Below are 25449 nucleotides of genomic sequence, written 5' to 3' on the forward strand. Positions count from 1 at the left end.
CAGCTAACACTTTTAGCTTTCTGTGTCTCACTCCTCTCACCTGTCTTTCAGTACACAAGCTAAAGCTAGAGCTAGGAACTGCTGAGCTCTAGCTCCTGTGCGAATGCTTTCTTTAACTCTCATTTTACAGATTTGTGGAAACTCTTTTCTTCATTTTGTCAGTAAATATTCAGTTTCCTGTCATTTTCAGGCCATCGTGAACTCAGAGTCTAAACCAGAATCCCGGCTCCAGAGGCTCGCAGCGCAGGCTCAGCGCGTGTGCCACCAGGACCTGGAGGAACAGAAGAAACAAGAGGTCAAACAGAAGGTCAAAGACATGGAGGAGAGGTGGAGCAGAATCCTGGACGCTGCTAAGCAAGCCCTGAGTCAGGCGGAGAGGCGGTGTGCTCTGGAGCATCAGCTGAAGACCCTTCAGGCCCGGAGAAAAGACTTCAGGAAGTGGCTGGAGGAGAGGCAGCACAGCCTGCAGCTGGAGGACAGTCGGGCTAATCCAGAGGAGACCATCAGCTCTGCAAAGGTGGTTATGGATATGTCAGCTTAACATTCATTAGTCAAGAGTTTTCTTCTACTTTCTGGATTGTAGGAAGTGCTGCCCTTCGTTTTCTGCTCCACTTGAGTTTCATTTCGTTTTTTTTTTTTTCTATCCTAGGATGTTTTGAGCGCCAAACCTGACGGGGACTCCCGGCTGACGGCGCTCCGGCGGCAGTGCCAGAGTCTCCTCGACCAGGAGGGTCTGGAGGAGCAGGAGAGGCGAGAGGCTGTGGAGATGCTGCAGGCCTCGGAGGAGCAGTGGAAAACTCTGCTGGAGGCGGCTGAGAACTGTCTGCAGCGAGCTGAGGTCCAGTATTCGCTGTCCCGGGAGCTGGAGGCTTTCTGCACCCACGCAAGCAGCACTGAGAGCTGGATCGAAGGCCTGCAGACCCGAGCTGACGTCATGAGGGGGGGCACTGAGGGGAGCAGAGCTCAGATCGAGGAGCGCTTGAACACTGCACAGGTAACATGAACACACTGAAATGCTGCTTCAGCATTCACACCTGCTCCTTTCTGTACGTTTTTTGGCACATAAAAACTCAATCACCCTTTCAGTGATTTTAGCAATCTTAGTATCGAAATGTTCAGCTTGTTCAGGACATTACTGCTTGTGTTTCCGGTATTCATAAACTTTATAGTTTATAAAATATTGAGGAAAATATGTTCCATAGGAAATACATGAGAAAGCCTGTAATTTGAGCATTTTCAAGTATACATTTAGTTTTGTTTTTTTTAGGAATTTTAGGTTACATCGGAGTTTAGCCAATATTTAGCCATAGAGCTAGCTTTTTTGGCTACTTTGGCACCTACTACAGTTTTTTGGGCTAATTTGTAGTTTAGCTCATATTTAAGCAGCAGCCTACATTTTCACGTGTATTTAGTATATATATATTTTTTTATTTAACTTCAAATTCTTCAGAAATGTAGGTCAATTTAAGCGCTCTTCAATAGTTCTTTAATGAAATTTCCAGTTTAACATTTTGCAAATTTAACGTTTTGCAAATAGCTTTTGCATTTTCAGCAAATCCCTTCCAAAATTAAAATAAAATGCGTCACCATTTCCAGCAAACAGCTTCAGCATCTTCAGCAACTACTTTAAGCAAAAAACATTCACACTAGCATTATCGGAAGTAAAGCAAGTTTTCTAGTTAATCCTTATTTATTCTTCTGTACGTTTCACACTTTCAGCATTTTCTACCAAATTGGCATGAAAACATTCAGCTCGTTAAGGACATTCCTGCTTGTACTTTTGACATTTTAAGGTTTTAAGATTTTACACAATTTATAACATTTTTAAGCCCATTGAAAATGAATGGGAATTTTTTCAAATTTCTACAAATTTTGAAATTTCTTCAATCAAAACATTCAGCAGTTATAGGACGTTCATGCATGTATTACTATTTACAATTTTGTGATTTTTTTTCATGTAATTCTGCAAATATTTGTGCCCTTTCTGCAAATCATGCAAGTTTGGGGTCAAAACGTTCTGCATGTTGAGGACAGTCATGCTTGAACTTTTAGTATTTATACCTTTAACGCTTTTTCAAATTTCCTGCGATCTTTTTCACAAATGTTTACAATCTTTGTGCACTTTGAAATCTACGCAATATTGGTATCAAAACGTTCAGCATGTTCAGGACATTTCTGCTATTACTTTTGGTCTTTTTAAATTTTTGCACAATTTTTGAAATGTTTCGCAATTTTTAAAGAAATGTTTCAAATTCTTGTGCACTTTGTGCAAATTATGCAAGGTTGGCATCAAAATGTTCAGCACGTTCAGGACTTTATACAGCAATTTAAGTTAATTGGTTTAGCATTTTCAGTGAAAAGCTTCAACATCCTCAGTGATTCAGCAAAAGGCATTCACACTTACATTATCACAGGTAATGCAACTTTTCTTGTTTGCTGTTGTGTTTAGACCATCCTGGGCTCCAGGTCCCAGGGTGGTGCTCAGTTGATGGAGCTGAAGAGGCGAGCGCAAAGTCTCTACGAGCACGAGGGGCTGGAGGAGGACAGAAGGATGGAGGTGCAGCAGAAGGTCGGGGACTTGGAGGAGCACTGGAGGACACTCGTCCAGAATGCAGAGGACACGGAGAGGTACCTGGAGCCGCCTCGGCCTCTCGCAGCCTTCACTCTTCTATAAGCCAGGAATCCATGCCGATGCTTTATTGTGTGATTGTTCAGTAAACATTCATGTTATAGTAATTCTCCTGCTCCTTTCTCTACGTTGTTTGGCAAGTAAAAACTCAATCACACTTTCAGTGATTTCAGCAGCCTTGGTATCAAAACGTTCAGCTTGTTCATGATGTTACTGCTTGTAGTTTTAGTAGCCTACTTTATAAACTTTATAAACGTTTTTGAAATATTGAGCAAAATATGCCCCATAGGAAATAAATGAGATATTTTTTTAATTCTTCAAAATCTTTGTGCAATTTGAAACCATTGTTGATGGTAAATTTTTAATATTTTGGCAATGAGCTGTTAAATTAGCATTACACTAGCCTGTTTTGGTCATTTGACATCAATGAGGGTTTTTTATGCTAATTTATCTAACATTTAACAACATACTGATGTTTTTCTGTCTTATTTGTTATCGTCTATTATTGAGTTTAGCTAGGAACAGGTTAATGTTTTTTGCTAATTTGTTATCTACTGAGGTTTGTTATGCTAATTGTATTCAATACTTTAGCAACATGCTAACGTTTTTGGTTAATTTTTTATCTACTTAGGTTTTTTATGCTAATCGTATCTAGTAGTTTAGCAACATGCTAACGTTTTTCGTTAAATTCTTATCTACTGAGATTTGTTAGGCTACTTTTGAGTTTGACTAATATTTTAGTAACAAGCTAACATTTTTCACAAATTATACTGAGATTTTATAGACCTTTTTGGAATTTAGCTAGAATTTTAGCAGTGTGTTAGCTTTTCAGCCTAATTTGGCATTTACTAAGGTTTTTTTGGGCTAATTTAGAGTTCAGCTCATATTTAGGTAACACTGGTCCTGATCCAGTCTTTCCTTTGTTCACCGCTCAGACGGCTGCAGGCTCTGCTGGAGCGCCTGCTGTCCTGTCAGTACAAACGAGGACAGGCAGAGACCCGGCTGGATGAGCTGCAGAAGCAGCTGTCCAACCTGCAGTGCGTCTTCCCCTGGCCGGGCCTGGGCGAGCGAAGGCAGGCTGTGGACCAGGCCCGGGCCCTGCTGGAGCAAAGTGCCACCGTTGCGCCGCTTCTGTCTGATGTGCGCACCCAGGTAAAGGCGGGACTCTCAGTCAGAGCTACAGTTAATGAGGAAGCGTCCTGACTCATCCTGCAGGAATGATCTGCTCTCTTCATCAACCAAAGGGAAAGAAGTTCCCTTATTAGCCAAACCGAGCATGAAATCTGAGTTATTCTCTTCTCTTCCTTAGGCTGCTGAGCTTCTGGAAATCACTAAGGATCAAAGCTGGAATGATCACTGCTGGACACTTGAGGGCGGGGCCATAACTTCTTTGCAGAGCGAGCTCACTGTGAGTCCAGAAAACCACATAAAATACACAAATGTTCTCCTTATTGATGACAAAGCATCTTTAATCACCTGTGTTTCTCTATATGTGTAGTATCACTGATATTTTTCAAAAGAAACTGCATGACCTCCAATCTGTTGTACACATACATTTTATTTTTTTATTTATAATTATGTTTTCTTGGTAAATGATTGGCAGAGTCAAAGATTTTTGCCAGATAACAAAATAACTTTTTTTTTTTTTTTTTACCTAACTATGTAAAACAGATCTAAAGGAATTAGATCAGGGGTGTCAAACTCAATCACACAAGGGGCCAACATCCAAAACACACCTTAGGTGGCGGGCCGAACGAGATAAACATTTATTAAACACGCTAGAACTACATTTTGAAAACTTTAAAACCGTAACTTTTTAACATAATTATGAACTAGATATATAGCATTACCTGTGATAACACTAGTGTGAATGCTGTAAGCTGAATTTGGCTGCTGAAGTTCCATCCATCCATCTTCTTCACCACTGCTTCCCTTTCGGGGTCGCGGGGGTGCCGGAGCCTAACCCGGCTACTGATGGGCGAAGGCGGGGTACACCCTGGACAGGTCGCCAGTCTGTCTCAGGGCCTCAATCACACACCCATTCACATCTAGGGGCAATTTAGAGTCACCAATGAAGCATGTTTTTGGACGGTGGGAGGAAGATGGAGTCCCCGGTGAAGACTCACGCATGTACGGGGAGAACATGCAAACTCCACACAGAAGGGTCCCAGCCGGGATTCGAACCGGGGCCTTCTCGCTGTGAGGCAAGAGCGCTAACCACTGCGCCACCGTGCAGCCCCTCTGCTGAAGTTGATAGCTGAAAATGCTGAAGCTAATTGCTGATGATGCTGAAGCAGATAGCAAAAAATATTAGCCTAAAAAAAAAAAAAAACTAGGTTAGCCAAAACAACTATCATGTTGCTAAAAAATTGACTTTGTCAATGTGAATTAGAAAGTGAAGCCTCTCATTGTTGGGGGTGTGTCTTCAGGACGTGCTATCAAAGCTGGAGTGTGGCATCGTGGCGGAGCGGCAGTGCACCCTGCTGATGGAGCAGCACCAAGCAGCCCAGGACTGGGTAAGGGAGCAGGTGAAAGGCCTGGGACCCCCCCCATCAGACCGACATGGTCTGCACAACGCCGTCAACAACCTGAAGGTAAGAGAGGACCTACTGTGATTATGTAGAGATTCACTCTGATCATCTTTGGATCTATTTCAAAATCTGAGTCTTTCACCCGCTTTGAACTTAGATTGTGAATATCTAATAAAACCTGAGATTCTTTTTCACTCTCTTAAACAGATATGCCTTAATAATTAAGATTTCCAAAAGTGCCAGATCCTTCTGGACAGCCAGAGCGAGAAGAGGCACTATCGCTGAGACTTACCGAGCTCTGGTCCCCAAAACACTCAAGACCCAGCACTCAAGCAGCTGAAAGGAGTTTCAGATCTCCTCCTGCATTTGGGACGGTGATCTGTGCAGAAATTGGGTTTTGTCGGAGTGTATCAGACGATTGGGCCGTATAATTTAAAGTTTTTTTCTCATAGACTCTTTACATCAGGGGTGTCAAATTCAATCGCACAAGGGGCCAAAATCCAAAAGACACCGTAGGTCATGGGTCGACCAGGATAAACATTCATTGAATTGAAATTTTTTAAACTTTAAAACCGTAACTTTTTAACATAATTATGAACTAGATTTATAACATTACCTGTGATAATGTTAGTGTGAATGCTGGAAGCTGAATTGGCTGCTAAAGATGATAGTGCTGATAACAGAAGATGCTGAAGTTGATATCTGAAATCCCTGAAGCTAATAGCTGAAAACGCTGAAGCTGATAGCTTTAGCTTAAAGTACTAAAAAAAAAAAAAAAACTATCTAAACTAACTAAACTCCATCCATCCATCCATCTTCCTCCGCTTCATCCGGGACCGGGTCGCGGGGGCAGCAGTCTAAGCAAAGATGCCCAGACTTCCCTCTCCCCGGCCACTTCCTCCAGCTCCTCTGGGGGGACTCCGAGGCGTTCCCAGGCCAGCCGAGAAACATAGTCTCTCCAGCGTGTCCTGGGTCTTCCCCGGGGCCTCCGCCCAGTGGGACATGCCCGGAACGCCTCACCAGGGAGGCGTCCAGGAGGCATCCGGACCAGATGCCCGAGCCACCTCAACTGGCTTCTCTCGATGCGGAGGAGAAGCGGCTCTACTCCGAGCTCTCTCCGGGTGACCGAGCTTCTCACCCTATCTCTAAGGGAGCGTCCAGCCACCCTCCGGAGAAAACTCATTTCAGCCGCTTGTAGTCGGGATCTCATTCTTTCGGTCACGACCCAAAGCTCATGACCATAGGTGAGTACTGGAACGAAGATTGACCGGTAAATTGAGAGCTTTGCTTTTACAGCGACCGCATAATAGCGGACGCTGCTCCAATCCGCCTGTCGATCTCACACTCCGATCTTCCATCACTCGTGAACAAGACCCCAAGATATTTAAACTCCTCCACCTGAGGCAGGCGCACTCCACCCACCGAGAGAGGGCAAACTACCTTTCTCCGGTCGAGAACCATGGCCTCAGACTTAGCGGTGCTGACCCTCATCCCGGCCGCTTCACACTCGGCTGCAAACCGCTCCAATACATGCTGGAGGTCCCGGTTCGATGGAGCCAACAGAACAACATCATCTGCAAAGAGCAGAGAGGAAATCCTGTGGTCCCCAAACCAGACCCCCTCCGGCCCCTGGCTGCGCCTAGAAATTCTGTCCATAAAGACTATGAACAGAACCGGTGATAAAGGGCAGCCCTGCCGGAGTCCAACATGCACCGGGAACAGGTCTGACTTACTGCCGGCCATGCGAACCAAGCTCCTGCTCCGGTCATACAGAGACCGGACAGCCCTGAGTAGGGCTCCCCGGACCCCATACTCCCAGAGCACCCTCCACAGGACACAACGGGGAACGCGGTCGAACGCCTTCTCCAAATCCACAAAACACATATGGACTGGATGAGCGAACTCCCACGAACCCTCCAGCACCCTGAAGAGGGTGTAGAGCTGGTCCACTGTTCCACGACCAGGACGGAAACCGCACTGTTGTTCTTGAATCTGAGGTTCGACTATCGGACGGACTCTCCTCTCCAGTACCCTGGCATAGACTTTCCCAGGGAGGCTGAGGAGTGTGATTCCCCGGTAGTTGGAACACACCCTCCGGTCCCCCTTCTTGAAAAGGGGAACCACCACCCCAGTCTGCCAGTCCAGTGGTACGGTTCCTGTCTGCCACGCAATGCTGCAGAGACGTGTCAGCCAAGACACTCCTACAACATCCAGAGACTTGAGGTACTCAGGGCGAACCTCATCCACCCCCGGAGCCTTGCCACCGAGGAGCTCTTTGACTACCTCGGTGACCTCAGCTTGGGTGATGGACAGTTCCACCCCAATGTCCTCAGCCTCTGCTTCCTCAACGGAAGGCGTGTCAGCAGGGTTGAGGAGATCCTCAAAGTATTCCTTCCACCGCCCGACAATGTCCCCAGTTGAGGTCAACAGATCCCCACCTGCACCGAAAACGGTGCCTGCAGAAAACTGCTTTCCCCTCCTGAGACGCCGGATGGTTTGCCAGAATCTCTTTGAGGCCAACCGATAGTCCTTCTCCATGGCCTCACCAAACTCCTCCCAGGACCGAGTTTTTGCCTCCAACACAGCCCGGGCCGCAGCTCGCTTAAACTGCCGGTACCTGTCAGCTGCCTCTGGAGTCCCACAAGCCAGCCAGGCCTGATAGGACTCCTTCTTCAGCTTGACGGCATCCCTTACTTGCGGTGTCCACCACCGGGTTCGGGGGTTGCCGCCACGACAGGCACCAGAGACCTTGCGACCGCAGCTCCGGAAAGCAGCGGAGACAATAGAGGTGGAAAACATGGTCCACTCGGACTCAATGTCACCAACCTCCCTCGGTACCTGCTTGAAGTTTTCCCGGATGTGGGAGTTAAAGACCTCCCTGACGGAGGGCTCAGCCAGACGTTCCCAGCAGACCCTCACAGTACGTTTAGGTCTGCCAAGTCTTTCCGGCCTCCTCCCCCGCCAGCGAATCCAACTCACCACCAGGTAGTGATCAGTGGACAGCTCTGCCCCTCTCTTTACCCGAGTGTCCAAAACACACGGCCGGAGATCGCCTGAAACGACTACAAAGTCGATCATCGATCTCCTACCTAGGGTGTCCTGATGCCAGGTGTACTGATGGACACCTTTGTGTTCGAACATGGTGTTCGTTATGGACAAACTATGACGTGCACAGAAGTCCAACAACAAAACACCGCTCGGGTTCAGGTCAGGGAAGCCATTCCTACCAATCACGCCCCTCCAGGTGCCACTGTCATTACCCACGTGGGCATTGAAGTCCCCCAGGAGGACGACGGAGTCCCCTGTTGGGGCACTTTCCAGTACCCCTTCAAGAGACACCAGGAAGGCCGGGTACTCCGAACTGCTGTTCGGCCCGTAAGCCGAAACTACAGTCAGAGACCTGTCCCCCACCCGAAGGCGAAGGGACACGACCCTCTCGTCCACCGGTACGAACTCCAACACTTGGCGGCTGAGCTGGGGGCTCACAAGTAAGCCCACCCCAGCCCGTCGCCTCTCACCATGGGCAACTCCAGAGTGGTAGAGAGTCCAGCCTCTCTCGAGGGACTGAGTTTCAGAGCCCAGGCTGTGCGTCGAGGTGAGCCCAACTATATCTAGTCGGTATCTCTCAACCTCTCGCACCAGCTCAGGCTCCTTCCCTCCCAGAGAGGTAACGTTCCATGTCCCAAAAGCCAAATTCCATGACCGGGGTTTGGGCCGCCGAGGCACTCGCCTTCGACTGCCACCCAAACCACAATGCACCGGCCACTAACTAAACTAAAAAACTTAATTTATTTATATTAAAAACAGCTATCTTGTAGCTGAAAAAATAGTTAAACTTCAAAATATCCTAAAAAACTTAAAAAGACTAAATTAGCCAGAACAGATAGCATGTAGCTGAAAAAAATATTTGCTCCAAAATAGTCTAAATACCAAAATAGTCCAAAAAGCTAGCAGAATGTCCATTTTTAAAACTTTAAAACAATAACTTTTTAACATAACTATGAATAATATATATATATTTAATCTGACTAGTCTGATGCAGAAAAAACACTGTTTCCTGTTGCAGGGTCTTCTACAACTGGCTAAGCCTGATCTAGAAACAATCAGTTGGGATTTTCCGTCTGAACAATCAGCACTAAAAGATTTTGCATCTCAAACACATTGAAGCTGAAGTTCAGCTACAGCTAACTTCACTGAACTGCAGCATAAATGAGAGGGATGTGGAGCAGCCTTTTCCTGGACCCAATCCCCTGTGCTTGCTTCCTCTCTCTTGTTCCAGGCTTTGATCCAGACTGTCACCAGAGAGCAGAGGGAGATGAAGGAGCTGGACTCTGCCAGGGACAGTTTGCTGAGCCTCTGCACCCCTGCAGGTCAGGACGCTCTGAACCTGGAGGTCAGCCAGCTCTATGACCTCCAGAATGGCTCTGAGAAGGAGGTGAGGGAGCGGCTGGCTGCCTGTGAGCTCCGGCTGGAGGAGAGTGACCGTGAGCTGGCCAGGATGGCCGAGGAGCTGAAGGAGAGAGCAGCAGCTCTGCAGTGGGAGCTGCGCTCCCTGGACCAGGCACTCAGCTACAGTGAACCACAGGACAACATCGCTCAGCTGCAGCAGCACTGGCACAGCCTGCAGGTCACTGGTGCTACTATCTATTGTATAATGGTGTTTTCTGTAGGATTTGTCTCTGTCGACTTCTGAAAGTTTAGTGAGCTCAGACAGAGTTAGCACTGAGGACTTCTCAGGATGAAACACTCTTCTTCCTTCCTGTTAGAACTGTGAGAACTCTCTGGAGGATTTGGGCGTAAAAGTTCAGGAGCTGCACCAGGAGGTCCAAGAGGCGTCCGTTACCAAGGAGCTGCCTGCAGAAATTCTCAGTCTGGTTGAGTCTTTGTGCCAACAGCACACCAGGTAACCTGCAGCACTGGCTCTGACGCACAATGGGACAAAACAAAAGATTTAGTTAAATTAAAATTGAACTAAAAAAGTTGCATTACCTGTGATAATGCTAGCGTGAATGCTTTTAGCTGAAAGTAGTCGCTGAAGATGCTGAAACCTTTTCCTAAAAATGGTGACGCAATTTACTTTAATTGCTGAAGGGATTTGCTGAAAATGCAAAAGCTATTTGCAAAACGTTAAATTTGCTGTAAGACTGGAAATTTTGTTAAAGAACTATGAAAGAGCACTGAGGTTGACCTACATTTCAGAAATATTTGTAGTAACATTTCTTAAAAATCCCTAAAACATGCTAATTTTGCAAAAAATATTTAGTGTGTTGCTTAAATATGAGCTGAACTCCAAATTAGCCCCAAAAACCTCAGCAGAGGCCATTTTAGCCCCCAAAAATAGCTTGTGGCTTGGCTGAACTCCAAAACTGCCAAAAATTCCCCAGTAAATTAGTCAAAAACGTCACGAGAACGTTAAAAAAAATACACTACTAATATTTTGATCTGTATAAGAAAAATAAAATTTTAAGAGGAAAACAATCAGATTATCTTCCATGTTTGTTTTGGACGACACTTCTTCTGCTGCTGTCAGTAGCAAGTACGTTGGATGCAGCGCCCTCTGGTGGTTATTAGCAGAAACAACCACAAAACCGGTGTTTACTGGGAAAATAACAAATAAATAAGCATATTTTTGCCTAAAAAATGCTTTTGGGGAAAAGTATTTGAACCATAGACTGTATATGTGAGCTGGACTAAGTAACCCCTACTCCCTTACGATCCAGACAGGGAGTACCTACTTGTCCCAAAAAGCAAAAATCTGATAGACCTCTATAGAAAAATAAATAGTTATTACTAATTTATTCTATTTGTCAGAATAAACCTTTTTTTCCCAACATCCTCTTGATTCAATTCAATTTGATTTATATAGCCCAAAATCACAAAATCAATTGTCTCATTGGGCTTTATGTTGGTAATCTTACAGAAGCAGATAAAAAAAATATAAAAAATAGTGAATTTCTAAACTAAACGGACTAAATAAAACAGGTTATCTTCCCTTAGACCCTTCCTCCCAGTAAAGAAAAACTCCTAAAAAGAAACCTGATGCATTACAAATGCATTTTCTTTATTGCAATATATTTAAGTTATAAACCGACCAATCAGATGCCTCAGTAAGAGTGCTTGCCCTAGAAATGTTGACTCAGAGTGACTCAGAGACCGATCACAGCTTACAAACGTTGTCTGATTCCAGCATGACAGTAACGGTATCATGAATAAATGGCGTCTGAATTGACTAAATTTTATGGAACTGGAAGTTAGGCATTTTTTATGGGTGATGTCACACTCACTATGTCCAGTTCTCTCTTATTCAGTCAGTAGTCTGAACAACAGCATTCCAGACTGTTTTAAGGATGTTTTATAACAATGATGTATATAGGCCTTAAGAGGTTACTTTTTCAATAGTATGTGAAAAAAACATTTTAAATTGTTCTTCTGTTCTATTTCTGTCCTCCACATAGAGGAAGTGGGCATATCCCTTATTTCCTCTGCTGTAGAATATAGAGACAGAGCTAATCTACAGTACTGCACACACTGTTGCTGATAATGTGTGAATTGCTTGTGTGCAGTCTGAGGTCCAGGCTGAGTGAGCATCTGGAAACCTGTTCTGCAAACACAGCCAGCTGTCTGGAGAACTGCATATGTTCCCTGCAGAGGTGGAACCAAAGCTGCTCTGCAGACTCTGTGTCAGCACTACAGGTACCTTCCTCCTGATTTTATATTCACGTTTGATAGACACTTCATGAAAGCATTTGGTCAGAACTGTCAAAAGTGCTTTGTTTAAATTGAAAATGTGTTTTTGGTGTTTTTCACATGTTATTGCAGTATTTTTCTGATAATGGAGGGCACACATATAAAAAAATCTCAAAATTCCATTTCCACTGAGTATTTAAACTTTACTAAAGCATGCTAGTGAGCTTCTCTGTAGCGTGCTAGCGACCTCTGTAGCATGCTAACGACCTCTGTAGCATGCTGACGACTTTGTAGCATGCTAACGAGCTCCACTATCGCATGCTTGCGAGCTCCACTGTACCATGCTACCAAGATTTTTTTTAGGAAGTTAGCGAGCTCCACTGTTGTATGCTAGCACTATAGTATGCTAGCGAGCTTCACTATAGGACCCTAGCAATTCCTCTGTAGCATGCTAGCAAGATCCTCTGTAACTTGCTAGCCAGCTCCACTGTAGCATAGTGTCCCCCTCTGTAGCATGCTAGAGAGCTCCACTGTAGTATGCTAGCGCTATAGTATGCTAGCAAGCTTCACTGTACCATGCTAGCGAGTTCCACAATAGCACTCTAGTGATTGTCACTTTAGCATGCTAGCCAGCTCCACTATAGCATGCTAGCCAGCTCCACTATAGCACTCTAGTGATTTGCCACTTTAGCATGCTAGCCAGCTCCACTATAGCATGCTAGCCAGCTCCACTATAGCATGCTAGCCAGCTCCACTATAGCACTCTACTGATTGCCACTTTAGCATGCTAGCCAGCTCCACCATAGCATGCTAGGGAGCTCCTCTGTACCATGCTAGCGAGCTCCACTATAGCACTCTATCGAGCTCCATAATAGCATGTAAGCCAGCTCCATTATAGCACTCTAGCGAGCTCCTCTGTAGCATGCTAGAGGTGGTTGGATAGCATATCTAGTCTACCACTGAGTGTCCACTTCAGCCAATGTGGGCAAACACAGGTGGGGTTAACACAGAAACTGCAGACAAACCCAACCGGGGTCCAAATTTTAAACCCATTTTTAAACTATATGGAGCCCACATGGCTTTGCCTGCTGGGTTGTCCTTACTGTTATCGAAGCAATATTTAAAAAGGGGGGCTGAAATGACATACGAATTTTATACTTCTCACTGCACCTTTCCTGTCATGAAGATATATGGACTAATGTTGTGTCCTGAATACGTTAATGTAATGCTCTCTTCATGAAAGGAACAAATAAACAAATCAAAACAATATGGAGTGGTTGATTGCACTCTGTCAAAAAGTCAGTCTGTTTTTTTCGGAGTTGCAAGCAGGGTCTGGTATTACTGTAAATAAGCTAACGTGGGTAATGTGTAATGGTTTCAGACTATGTTTTGTGTTTGGAGGTGCAGGTATTATGATGAATGTTGCTTTTTCTCTCATGATTTTTATAAATATTTTTTGCATTCTTGTCTTAGGCAGCTTTGCAGGAGGGTGAGACATTGAAGGGAAGTCTGCAGGAGGCACTGTCCTGTCAGGAGTTTTTAACAGCCTGTCTGATGCATGAGAAGCTTGAAGAACTGCAGAAACAGTGTTTGGAGACACTTGAAGAAGCAGATATACACACAAGTTCATTGATACAGAACTTAAAGGTAATCTTTCACCTCTTTTCTCATTACAAATTACTTCTTGACTCTTGTTCAAATAACTATCTTATTTTAAATGCATGGTTTAGACCAGGGGTCAACAACCTTTGACAGTAAAAGAGCAATTTGTTTCCGTTTCCTACTGATCAAAACCTAGAAGGAGCCACATAGTCTTACTTTAGCCTTTGAATTTGCATTCATGACCTTCTTTTTTTTATAATAAATATGAATTTTGTTAAAAGCAAAAACATAAAAAGAACCTATCATCTCTCAAAATGTTTTTTTTAACGTGTGACAGAAGCTCAAATAACTTCTTTTCAAAATAAAAGATGCTCTGTGCCAAACAGGATCATCTCAGTGCAGCTAGTAACCAATGTTGGGCAGCCTAAAATAATATGTGCTTTTAACTCATAAAAGATCAAACTTTCTACCAAAGTTTTTCTTTCCATATAAATCTGTTCATTCTGGAGGTAGAGTTGATCAAACAAGACGTCTTCAGGTCAACAGGATGTAAAAACCTACATAGTTTATCATCTGTGTGAACCTCAGACATCAGTTTATACATTTAACTAATTTAAATAAAAAATGCTATTAAGTAATTCTTACTTTAAAAAATGCTATTTCCCTCTTTGTCCTCAGCAGCCTTACACTGCTGGGTTTTGTTATTTTAGTTTGGGGTTGGATCTTGGTAGTCTTAGTTTGCAGGCTTTGTTTATTTGTTTTCTTTAGGTAGTTTTGGTTAGGAGGAGCTGCTGACTCTGACGGTCGACATGTCTGGATCAGCAGTCTCCATGACTTATTTTATGTTTGGATAAGGAGCCACCATGGAGAGATAAAAGAGACACATGTGGATCTGGAGCTGCAGGTCGCAGACCTCTGGTTTAGTCTTTACTTTTGCAATAATTCATTTTCCTTTATGTTTTGGTGACAGGAACATGAACAGAAAAAGAAACAACAACCTGAGATTCAGTCATCTGAGGTTTTTCCCGCCTCCACAGAGGAGACGAAGATTTCTGTCGTTGCACCTCCGCGGAAAAAAAAGCGTTCAGTTGAAAAGTGTCAAGTTAAGCTAGAACAAAATGTTTCTGTGAAAGAGGAGTCCACATCTTTCAGAGATTCACTGCTTATGCCTCCTGAAACACCAGCTGGATTAGAAGTCAGGGGAGACGGTACAGTTTTGGAGCAAACCAGTGTGGAATTGAGCTCAGATGAAATTCAAGGAGGAAACCTAAAAGAAGAAAAAACAGATGAAGAGATGAAGCTGGTTCCTGTGGATGGAGCAGAGACTTCACCACAAAACCTCAGAGGAGGCTCAGGTTCAGATGAAATTGCGGCTGATGAGTTAAAGGTGGTTTCTCCGCCAACTGAAACTGTTAGCTTGGAACTGAAGGAGGTTTTACCACCCAGGAGAAAGTCAAAAAGTCAAAATCTTCCTTTCCATGACGCCGAACAGAAAGTTGCAGAGCTTGACAACGAGCCAGAAAGTCAAAGACTTACTTTAGGTTTGAGAAAAGAAACAGAAAGTTCCCTCACAGAAGAAGAAAAACTCATACCTGTCAGGAGAAAATCAAAGAGCGGGGTGGTCCATTCAGCTGAGCTAACCGTTTCCCATCATGCAAGTGCTGACAGAGAACATGACGGCTCCAAATCTTCTGCTTTACCAGCTGAAACAGAAGCCAAAGACACCATCCTCACAGAGGACAAACCATCTCCAAGTAAAAGAAGGTCAAAAGAGGACAAACATTCTGTAGATCAGGCGCATTTCAAAACCAAAGAAACGTGTCAGACGGAGGAAATCCCCAAACAACAAAATAAAGACATTAGTGATCAAAAGTCTCCTGACTCAGCAGATGCAAAATCTGTATCTAATGAAATAAAAGAATCAGACACGGTGCAGAAAACAGAAAACATTGTTTTGGAAGAATCAAAAGTCACACCACCAAAGAGGAGGTCAAAGGGGGCAGTCAGCCTCTCTGGTGAGACTAGTTTGCAATTGAAGGACGCAAGAACCACTCTTGAAAGTGCGTCTGACCAGTCAGTCACCATAACCAGTTCTGAAGACAACGCACTCAAGTCTGTCTCTGTAACTTCCCAAGATCCTTCTGCTGAGAAAGAAACACAGAGCATGAGAAAGCCTGACACCCCAGAAGCATCTGAAGAGCTAACGCCTATCACTGATTCATCCTCCCAGGTGGTCATTGAGGTATCCGAAGAGGTGAAAAAAGGAAAGATTTCACCTCCAAGAAGAAAAGTAAAGGCTCAAAAACTCTCCATGGAGCTTGAAACCACAGATTTGTCTGAGACCAACAAAGATTTTCATCTAATTCATTCCACAGAGGAGAGAGAAGCTGTTCCTGTGGAAATGAATGAACCCACTCCAGCAACAGGGTTCAGGAATTCCCTAGAATCCATGGAAACTGAGAAAGAAACTCCAAGTCAAGTTCTGGATTTAAGCGCACAGCCGGACACAGCACCAACTGAAGCTGCTACTGTGATGATCATTGAGCTTTCATCAGCTGTAAAAGAGCCAGATAGTCAAAATGTTGAGAGAAAGTCATCTGATGTTGCCATTTCCCCCGTTTTAGAACCAGTACTTCAGGATTTCACTGATGAAAAGTCTTCTGTGGAGGAGTTTGACAAACCTGTCATAGCTTTGGTCACAGAGAAGTGTATTGTTGATAGTAAGACGAGTAAGGAGGACATCAGTTCAGTGAGAGATCAGGCTCTTGATGATCTTCAGCTGCAGTCGGAGAAAGGAGATGGTTCGGCTCAAAGCTACTGCCTCATTCTGGAGTCTGAGGCAGCACAGTCAGCTCCAGCAGACATTACACTCAAAACTGCACAAGAAACATTAAAGGTTGGACTGGTGGTTGACAATGTTTCCATCATCCAAACGGAGACACAAGAACAACTCATCATGTCAAATGTTGAGAAGCAGATGACTAATGACCATAAAACAAGCACAATAGATGGAAAAGAGGCACATGAACAACAACACCTGGTTTCTAGTGGTAACATGGAGTTCAAAAGAACTAGATTCATTGCTGAAGAACACAGTCAGCAAGATTCTTTTGACATAATCTCTTCTGAACAAAGCATCGATGATCCAAGACAACTTGGAGACATGGAAACCAGTCAAGATCCTGCAGCTCCAGATCTTATTTCTACCTCAATAGCTTCTGATGTGCATGAAGAACCAACACACATTGATGCTGGACAACAACAAGGACATGAAGGTGACTTGTTTCCTGGCACACTGGACACTTCTGACATGGGAGAAAGAATGTCTTTACTCACCGAAAAGGAGTCAGTTTGTGCGCCATTCCTAAAAGACTCTGCTGATGTAGAGACAGAATCTGGTGGAGCTGAACAAGTCCTAAAAGACACAAGTTCTGAAGTTGTGAACCGCGCTGAAGAAGCGGCTTTTGAGTACATCTGTGCAGCAGGTACCCAGAGTGAACTGCAGCTTCCAAGAGATGTGGAGACTCAAGAAAAGAAAGTTTGCACAATCATTCTAGACACAAGTCAACCATTACTACCAGCATCTACTACTTGTCCCAGTGAAGGAGATTTTACAGAGACCTGTAATGAGTTGGATTTAAGACTTGACACTTTGGATTCTGAGTTACAAGAACCTGAACGCAAGAGTGAAGATGCTTCAGAGCAATCTGGGTCCAAGTTTACAGACAGAGATCTTGTAGCAGAATCCCATCTAGAGGCTGCTCCCTGTTCTGATGATAAAGACACCTCAGATATAAGTAAATACATCGATAACCTGTATGAAGGCATATGGAAAAGCCAAATGGAGATCCAAAAACGATACCTAGTCCTGAGTGTCCCAGATAAAGCAATCTTTCAGACCTGTGAGGTAGACTTGACCCAGCCAGAGGAAGTGACTCAAAATGACTCATCAGCAACAGCTCCACATGCAGCAGGACTGACTCAAATGACAAAAACGAACCCACCGGAAGACGACACATCTGGACAAACTGAATCTACGAATCAGGTCAAATTGTCTGATCAGGAAACATGTCTGGAAAGACCAACAAATGTTTTGGATTCTCTTGTTCAGAAGAAGCAAAGTGAGGAGTTTACAAATGATGTGGGCGATGTACCAGAGAGCCAGGAGAAGGTCCGTGAGGTACGCATTCTGCAGCTCGATACCAGCACCAGTCCTGAGGAGGACAGCATGTCCTTCAGACTGGGGAAGGAACTAAGAATCGATATCACCAAAACCATCATCCAGGATGAACAAGAAACCAGTCCTGAAGTTCAAGATACTCTGTCCCAAACAGATTTAGCTAAACTCCACCCTTCCTGCCAAACAACACCAGAGCCAGAGCCAAAGACAGAATTTATAGAAATACAGTTGTTTGAGCAAACACGAGTCGAACCAAGAGAGACTGAGACTGAAATATCCAAAGTATTGAAGGAGGAGAGCAGTCAGGATGAAGATCCCTCTTTGTCGATGCATGGCAAGGACACTTCCCCAGCATGCCTAGATGAAGTCATTTCCAAGAACATTCCTATTGGAGCTGAGGAATGTGTTCTTTATCTTGATATAAAAACAACCTCAGAAGACCAAGAACACTCTTCAAGAGAAACAGAAATAATGATAAATGTTGTTCAAACAGATATTCAGACTGAAAGACTAAAGGAAACTTCAACAGATGGTGTTGTAGAAGATGGAATACCTGAAATGAAGACTGAGGAGCAACAATCCGGATGCCGGGACTGTGGGGCTCTAATGCAAATTTGCTCCCACAAGACAAAAATGAATCCTCCAGATGTTGTGACTCAAACTGAAACATCTGAGCTCATGAAAACTACACAGGAAGGACCTGCACATGTTATGGAAGAAGATGATGTTCGAGAAAGATCATCTCAAAGACTTGAGTTAGAAGAAAAGCTGGTGACAATCCAGAAGGAGCCTGACATGCTGGATTTACGAGAGAACACAGGCAGCAATGTTGAGGAACATGAGCAAGTCGATCAACCAATCCCTCAGGAGGAAACAGTTGGAGATGCTACTGACATAGCGTCTGACAAGTCAGAGTCTACGACTCATGAGGAGGTTCAAGAAAGCCTTAGTGACTTCCAGTCAAAGAATGATCCTGTGACTGCAGAAAGAAGTGGTGAACAACCACAGCTGACAGAGGAGGACGACACGCAGAGAGAAAGGAACGTCTCAGTGGAGACTCCCCCTGAAGTCATCGAAAAAGAGCTTCAGAACGTAAGTTTCCACAGTTTGTGTGTATGCTTGAGGTAAACAATGAAGTTGTGTCTATGGATATTATGTCTTTCACAAGCTTGAAGTCAAACTTTCATTTAAAGTCCTCCTCCGATGAAAATCCTGTTTTTTTTTAAGTTTTTAACGAGTTTTTAAGAAGATGGTATCTTCACAGCATCTTCACACTGCAGTCAAATGAGCTGCCGTTCACATTTCTGTGGTCAAATCAGCATCACTGGATTTTTGGTGTGAGTTTCATCCAATACTTACGGTAGCAGGACTGAGAACGCTGGAAAATCTCCACCAGACTCCACGGAGCTTCTTGATGTGACCACGGAAATGTGAACGGCGGCTCATTTGACCGCAGTTGGAAAGGATTGTAAATCAATGAAAGAGCATTTTGATGTTAGCTTTGATTATTTTATCAAGAGCTCTGAGAAACCAATGATTGAATGTATTGATCACAGTCAATAAACATTGGAGAATTAGCTAAAAGAGTCTTTGGTGAACTGGAAGGAGAAAGAATCAGGATTTTGGAGGAAGTTCTGTCCATGAAGATCTTCACTTCCTCGTCCAGCTGACATCTGGATCAGAACCATACGGCTGGACATTACCCAGATTGATGGACGTTTTTATGTAGCAGCGGTGAAGATTTATGCTAGCAAGACATCAGAGAGGGTGGGGGTCAGGGGCGGAGCTGCTCAGCTCAGTTCCAAAAGCCACGCCCCCTCAGAGGAGAGTTTGTAAACAGGCTTCAGATCAACATAAAAAAGTCTTTTTAAGATTTTAGGTTTGTGGATTTTGATTAAAAATGTCATATTCATAATTAAAACACTACTGGGAATGTTTTTTTCAAATATAAAAAAAATGTCATTGGGAAATTTAAGGATCAACAGATATGTTTCTTCTTTAGAATCACAACATTTTATCATTTAATGAATACATTCTGCTTTGTGGCTGTTGTAGGAGGAGATATCTGGTACTAACAGAGCTACAACAGAGGTATTGGGCTCACCATCGGCTGAAAGTGGAGTTCCTCACCTGGAAGAGTCTTTCCATCTGAAAAGTGAGGAACAAGCAGCTTCTTTGAGGGCTGACACAGAAGCCCAAAAGCCTCCAAAGGAGTCAGCTCTCAACGGTATCTTCTCAGAGATGCTAACAGGATCAGAAGTCTTCAGTCAGTTCATGGAGGTATCATGGTGAAATGCTTGTTTTCTCTTTTTTGGAAAACCCTGATTTTACCTTGAGTCAAACACTAAACGAAAGGCATGTTGCTAGTCTATCAGAAGTTGGCCAGATTGCTGAACTCAAATTACAAAATTCACATTCTTCATTCTTTTGTGGTAGAGACCTTTTTTTCCAAACATTTCCTGAGTATCTCAATTTGAGTCTTGTTTTGACTTAACTGTTGGTATAAAAAAAGCATTTTATGCTCCCTAGATCATTTTATTCAACCCTGAACCATAAAACTTTTCCCTCAGTTCAGATATTTAAAATATCTAGTTTTGGTCACTAGTATTCAGGGTCACCTGAATCATCTTTGTTTTATTTATTTATTTTTATTTAATCTTTATTTAACCAGGTGAGCTATTAAGAACATGCCTTTACTTACAATAACGACCTGGGAAATCTCATACAGTTTTACCCAGAATCCTTCTTTTCTTTGATATATGACTGTAATATTTAATGGAACCAAAAGACATGTCTTTAGGTTTGTTTTTGTTTTTAAAACAAAGGAAGTTACTCAAAGAATCCAGAATGGATGAAGCCATTTTCTTTTACAATTTTTTTCAAGTTATAAAAGTGTAACCAAACAGGGAAGTAGGAGGCTGACTCCACCCACAGCCAAAATTAGAAAATCCTTACATGGTTCGACCAATCACAAAATTCAACTGTAATACCTCAATTCAACCTGTAGCCTGCAGCACAAAGACAGTTTTTGACTATAATTTTAGGAATTAAACGAGTTTATTTTAATTTATCAAAAATTTGGCAACAGACGGCACTTTTAAAGCCCCATTTATAGAGGTCAACAGACAAAAAAAGTTGATTTAGGGTTTAGTTACATTTTAAAGAAGATCCATCTACATGTTTTGATCAACATTTTTTTTCCATAACAAGAACAAAACTTTAACTAAAATACTGTTTGAATAGTGAATGTGTTAGTAGGTGTTGGACTGTGTCTCATCAAACTTCTTCCTCACGTGTTTTGAAGTGTAAATCTGAGGAGGACGCTCTGGAGGCTCTGACCACATCCACCATTGATCTGGGACTTTGTCTAAGCCGACTGGCGTTTAAAGTCCAGAGTTCCAAGAACCGTTCGGCAGAGCTTTGCCCCTCAGCAATGACTCAGCAAATAGAGGAGGTTCAGGTGAGACGAGAGACAACTGCTCCAGAAGATTCTATTTGATTGAGACCTGAATCGATTTTTTATTCAAATATTAGGATGAGTTAAAGAGATTTGTTTGCAAAGGCAACCACTTCATGGTTAATACGTCAGGTGTGCAAGCATGCACTAACTTTACTTTCCTCAGGAGTGCACAGAGCTCATCCAGGGACAGCAGCCGTTGTTCGGTCAGCTAAAGGGAGGAAAAGCAGAACCTGAGGAGGCCCTTAAGGTCATGTGGAGCTCCGCAGTTCAAGATGCTGCAGCTGTCATCCAGAACAAAGAGGTCCAGCTGCAGCTGGTGACGGATTACTGCAGACAGATCCAGGCAGCAAAGACCACGGTGGACAGGCTGACCGCAGAGCTGGACGCCATGAAAATGTGAGTCTGTTAGTTGCTGCACAATAAGGCCCAGATGGTTGTTTGTTTGTTTGTTTCATTTATGGCATTTTTCTGAATCCTTAAAGGGGCCATACCATGAAAATTCTACTTTTTGAGGTTTTAAATGCATTATACTGTTCATTCCTCTCTATAAAGAACCCCAAAGCGGCATTTTGATCCATTCATGCATTTAAGAGTAATCCTCTAAAAACCTGCACTGTCTGCAGCAGCCCCTCCCATACCCACGAAAACAAGCGAGTCCTATCGTGCCGACGTCAGCATGATGTGAACAAACCCTTCCATGAAAAATCTATGCTGCAAGCCCCACCCCCAGACTACAACGAACACACCCACTTGTAACTCATCTTGTGTCTAATCTGTAGAGAAAACAACGGATCGTAAGACCATGTCTTTGAAGTGTAGAAATATTTTGGCTGCGAGAGGTTTAGGTGTTTGTTTAACACCTAGACGACTGTTCAATAACGGCATGTATCAAAGTGTATTGAATCTCAGCCGGCGCCATTCCTACAATCAGACAGGATGAAGAGTCTAGACCCAAAAGTAAATCCTACAGTATACGTAAGCCACATGTGTCAAAGTCGAGGCCGGGGGCCGGATTTAATGTTTGAAGATGATTTATTCTGAAATAATATTCCTGCCTTTTTATTATTCATAATTATGTCAAAAGTTAGGGTTTTAGAGTTTTACGATTTGCATTCTGCTAAACTTTTTATTTTAGAGTTTAGCTAATATTTCAGCTACATGCTAGCTGCTTTGGCTAACCTACGTTTTTTTCTTCAATTTTTGAGGTCTAATTTGACATTTAGCTAATATTTTAGCTGGCTCTCAGCTTCAACTTTTTCAGCTATTAGCTTTAGTGATTTCAGCTATCAGCTTCAGCGTTTTTAGATATCAATTTCAGCATCTTCAGCTATCAGCACTAGCATCTTCAGCGTCCAAATTCAGCTTACAGCATTCACACTAACATTATCACAGGTAATGTTATATATCTAGTTCATAATCATGTTAAAAAGTTATGCTTTTAAAGTTTTAGTTTTAGGGTGTTCAATAAATGTTTATCCTGTTTGGTCTGCGACCTGAGGTGTGTTTTGGATTTTGGCCCCTTCCTTGAGTTTGACACCCCCTGCTGTAAGCATATAACGCACAAGCTAATGCTACAACTTCCACGCACGTTGCGCCTCATGTATAGACAGTCTTGAATTATTTTGTTAACTGTACAAGTGTGTTGATGCATGATAACAACGTAAACGTTTTATGAGGGATTTCCCCTGTGTGTAAAGTCAACTACTCAATGTGTCTTCTGGATGAGATTGTGGGTCAAGAGTGTGAGGCTCCACAATCTGCAGATCCATCTTTAAAAATAGTTTGGAGCTTGTTTGTTTACAAGCTCAAATCGTGGGCATGCGCATGCACGCTGAGGAGGCTCATTGATGGTCTATGGGCAGGCTGAAGGAGAACGTCGTGAAATGGGCGGAACCAACAAGGAGCGAAAGGCGGAGCCTCAGAGATCAAGTCGTTTTACTTCTGTGTATTAAAACTGTCCCCAAAAATGACTCATATTTCATAAATAATTTGTTTTTAGTGTTCTGGAGGTAATAAATGAACATATATATAGATATAGTTTACTCTGAAAGGGTTAAGAAAATCATAGTATGGCCTCTTTAACATTTTTGGTGTTGTGATCTGCAGTAAAGAAATTTCTTGCAGGTCTCCACAAGCGAGCTGCCAAAGGGAGGTGGAGCAGCTTTGCTGTTTCCAGAGGAGCCTGGAGGAAAACAGAACGGTTCTTGGGGAGTTGCTAATGATAATCACAAAGCTGTGTCTTCATCTCAACACGTCTGACCGAGAATCTGTCCTGACGGAGCAAAAGAGCCTACAAGAAAAGTGGAAATCTCTGGAGAGGAGCTTGGAGCACAATCTTCAACACACAAATACCTACTTTCAGCAGAGCAGCAATCTCCTGTCGGATCTGTCAGGTCTACAGGACTACCTGGAGATGACCAAGAATACACTTGAAACCATGTCCTCCTCAGGTGGTCAATGGAATTGGAAGGATGCGCAGCAGCTTATGGAAGCAAATGCCAAAATAAGAGGAGCCCAGCAGCAGTACCTCCACTTCCAGCAGCTGTCGGAGGATCTGCTGGTCAGCTCGCGCTGGGAGGATGAATCAAAGGATATTCATCACAGGCTCCAGGAGATCAAAGACAAGCTTCACCTCACAGAGGAGCTGCTTTCTTCTCAAACTAAGAACCACAGCAACCCCATCATGGAGAAAATGCTCACTGTGGTGAGTGATGGTCTTGCCTGGGCCAAAAAAACTGAGTGTGACATTGAGTGCAAGAGGAGGAAGGTGCCTCTTCTTCCTGAAGAAGTCTATTGGCAGTTCAGGGATCTGAAGAAACTGCAGTCTGACGTGGTAGCAAAGCAGGACCAGCTGGAGACTCTGGTGGAAGAAGTAGTGGAGCTCCTTCCATCACTGGACCAAGCGGAGGAGGTGCCAATCATCCAAACTTCCCTGGAAAGTCTTGAGGAACTCTCTAGATCCACCTCTGAAAAGCTGTCGCAGGCCATAAAAGACATGGAGTTCGCCCTCCAGACCAGAGAGAAGCTTTCTGAGCAAATTGCTGACCTGGACTGCTGGGTTGTGGCTCATCTACAGTCAGAGGTGTCAAGAACCACAGATGCTGAGTTCCGGAGTTTCTCCAAGATGAATCTCAGGCTTCACCAGATACAAGGGACCCTTGCTGAGGCAGAGAGGCAGGCCGCCGTCTGTGAGGCTCTTCTCATGACGAGTAGAGACATTTCATCTGAGCTCAGTGTGACAGAGACTTGTCAGCTTTACAACAAGATAAACAACCTCCAAGAAGATATCACAGGCATCATCAACAGAGCAAAGTCGAGCAAAGAGGAAATGGAGGAGCTCATTCAGACCACCGATTCAAGGAAGAAGCATCTCGCTGCGGTTGAAAAAAGCTTGAGGCAGATGTCAGTAGATTTCAGGAGATATGTGTTCCCCATCACTAAAGAGTCGCTGCAAGCTTTAGAACCCTGGAAGTACATGATGCTAGAGCACAAGTCTCAAATTGACCTCCTCATCCCATGGATTCCCCAAGAAAAGACAAGTAAACTGAACTCTGTTATTTCTGAACTCCAGAGCAAAATAATTAGTCTGGAAATAAAAGCCAGAGAGCATGAGGGTTACCTGAACACCAGGAGGTGTGTGGAGGAACTCAGGGAGAAGATTCATGACAAAGTTAAAGACAACAGCAGGAATCTGCGGCAAACGTCTGAGATACTCCTGATCCAACTTCCTCTGATGAACACAGTGTGTAGGGAGGCTGGTTGTAGACTTCAGAGCATTTCTCCTGATCTGAATCCCTCACAGCTCATTGTGGAGCAACAGAGGCTCAAGCAAAGCGAGGAGAGACTAAAAACCTGGGAGTCAACTCTTGAAAACAGCATCGGCCTCATTGCATGTGAGGTAATACCAGAAATGGATTTTCAATTAGAGAAAGAGGCCACTCAGAACTTCCTCACTGTCATCGTTCGAGAGCTTCAGGAAGTTCCCTCATTGGAACCAAATCAAAAGCTGATTGACCAGGAATACCTGAGAGTCCTGCGTTTGAAAAAGGTTGTGGAGTCCAAAATGAGAATACTGGAAGTTCTTCAGCAACAAGAAGACAGACACGATGAAGAGTCTCAGGAGCTGATGGATATGAAGAATAGAGTCCTCAAAGAGTGTGATCGACGGATGGTAAGTCTGAACACTCCAAGCATGAACCTAACCAAAGAAAGGAAAAGAAATCAAAGATACAGCAGCTCATGAAATGACTACAGAGAGAATTATTGTGTAATAAACAGAAAGTAGAACAAAATCAAAACATTTTCTGTCCTGCAAGATTTTTACACCCACCCTTGCTTCCTTTCTTGCTTCTTTCCTTCC

At 43.6% G+C, this 25449-nt stretch overlaps 1 protein-coding gene across 2 annotated transcripts in view; it reads left to right on the plus strand.

Annotated features, from left to right (window-relative positions):
* The window catches only part of syne2b (spectrin repeat containing, nuclear envelope 2b), a 183159-nt gene that overhangs the window by 73622 nt on the left and 84088 nt on the right, over nt 1-25449 (plus strand). For both annotated transcript variants that reach the window (XM_024267764.2, XM_024266355.2), the window contains 15 exons: nt 191-517; nt 650-994; nt 2450-2628; nt 3565-3781; nt 3939-4037; nt 5059-5223; nt 9440-9787; nt 9927-10063; nt 11724-11853; nt 13321-13494; nt 14420-18721; nt 19685-19909; nt 20934-21089; nt 21253-21485; nt 23214-25260. In XM_024267764.2, the coding sequence (XP_024123532.2) occupies nt 191-517; nt 650-994; nt 2450-2628; nt 3565-3781; nt 3939-4037; nt 5059-5223; nt 9440-9787; nt 9927-10063; nt 11724-11853; nt 13321-13494; nt 14420-18721; nt 19685-19909; nt 20934-21089; nt 21253-21485; nt 23214-25260 (9084 nt within the window). The remainder of the gene's footprint in view (nt 1-190; nt 518-649; nt 995-2449; nt 2629-3564; nt 3782-3938; nt 4038-5058; nt 5224-9439; nt 9788-9926; nt 10064-11723; nt 11854-13320; nt 13495-14419; nt 18722-19684; nt 19910-20933; nt 21090-21252; nt 21486-23213; nt 25261-25449) is intronic.

This window comes from Oryzias melastigma, linkage group LG22 (assembly GCF_002922805.2).
Source record: "Oryzias melastigma strain HK-1 linkage group LG22, ASM292280v2, whole genome shotgun sequence".
In the NCBI taxonomy this organism is placed as follows: Eukaryota; Metazoa; Chordata; class Actinopteri; order Beloniformes; family Adrianichthyidae; genus Oryzias; species Oryzias melastigma.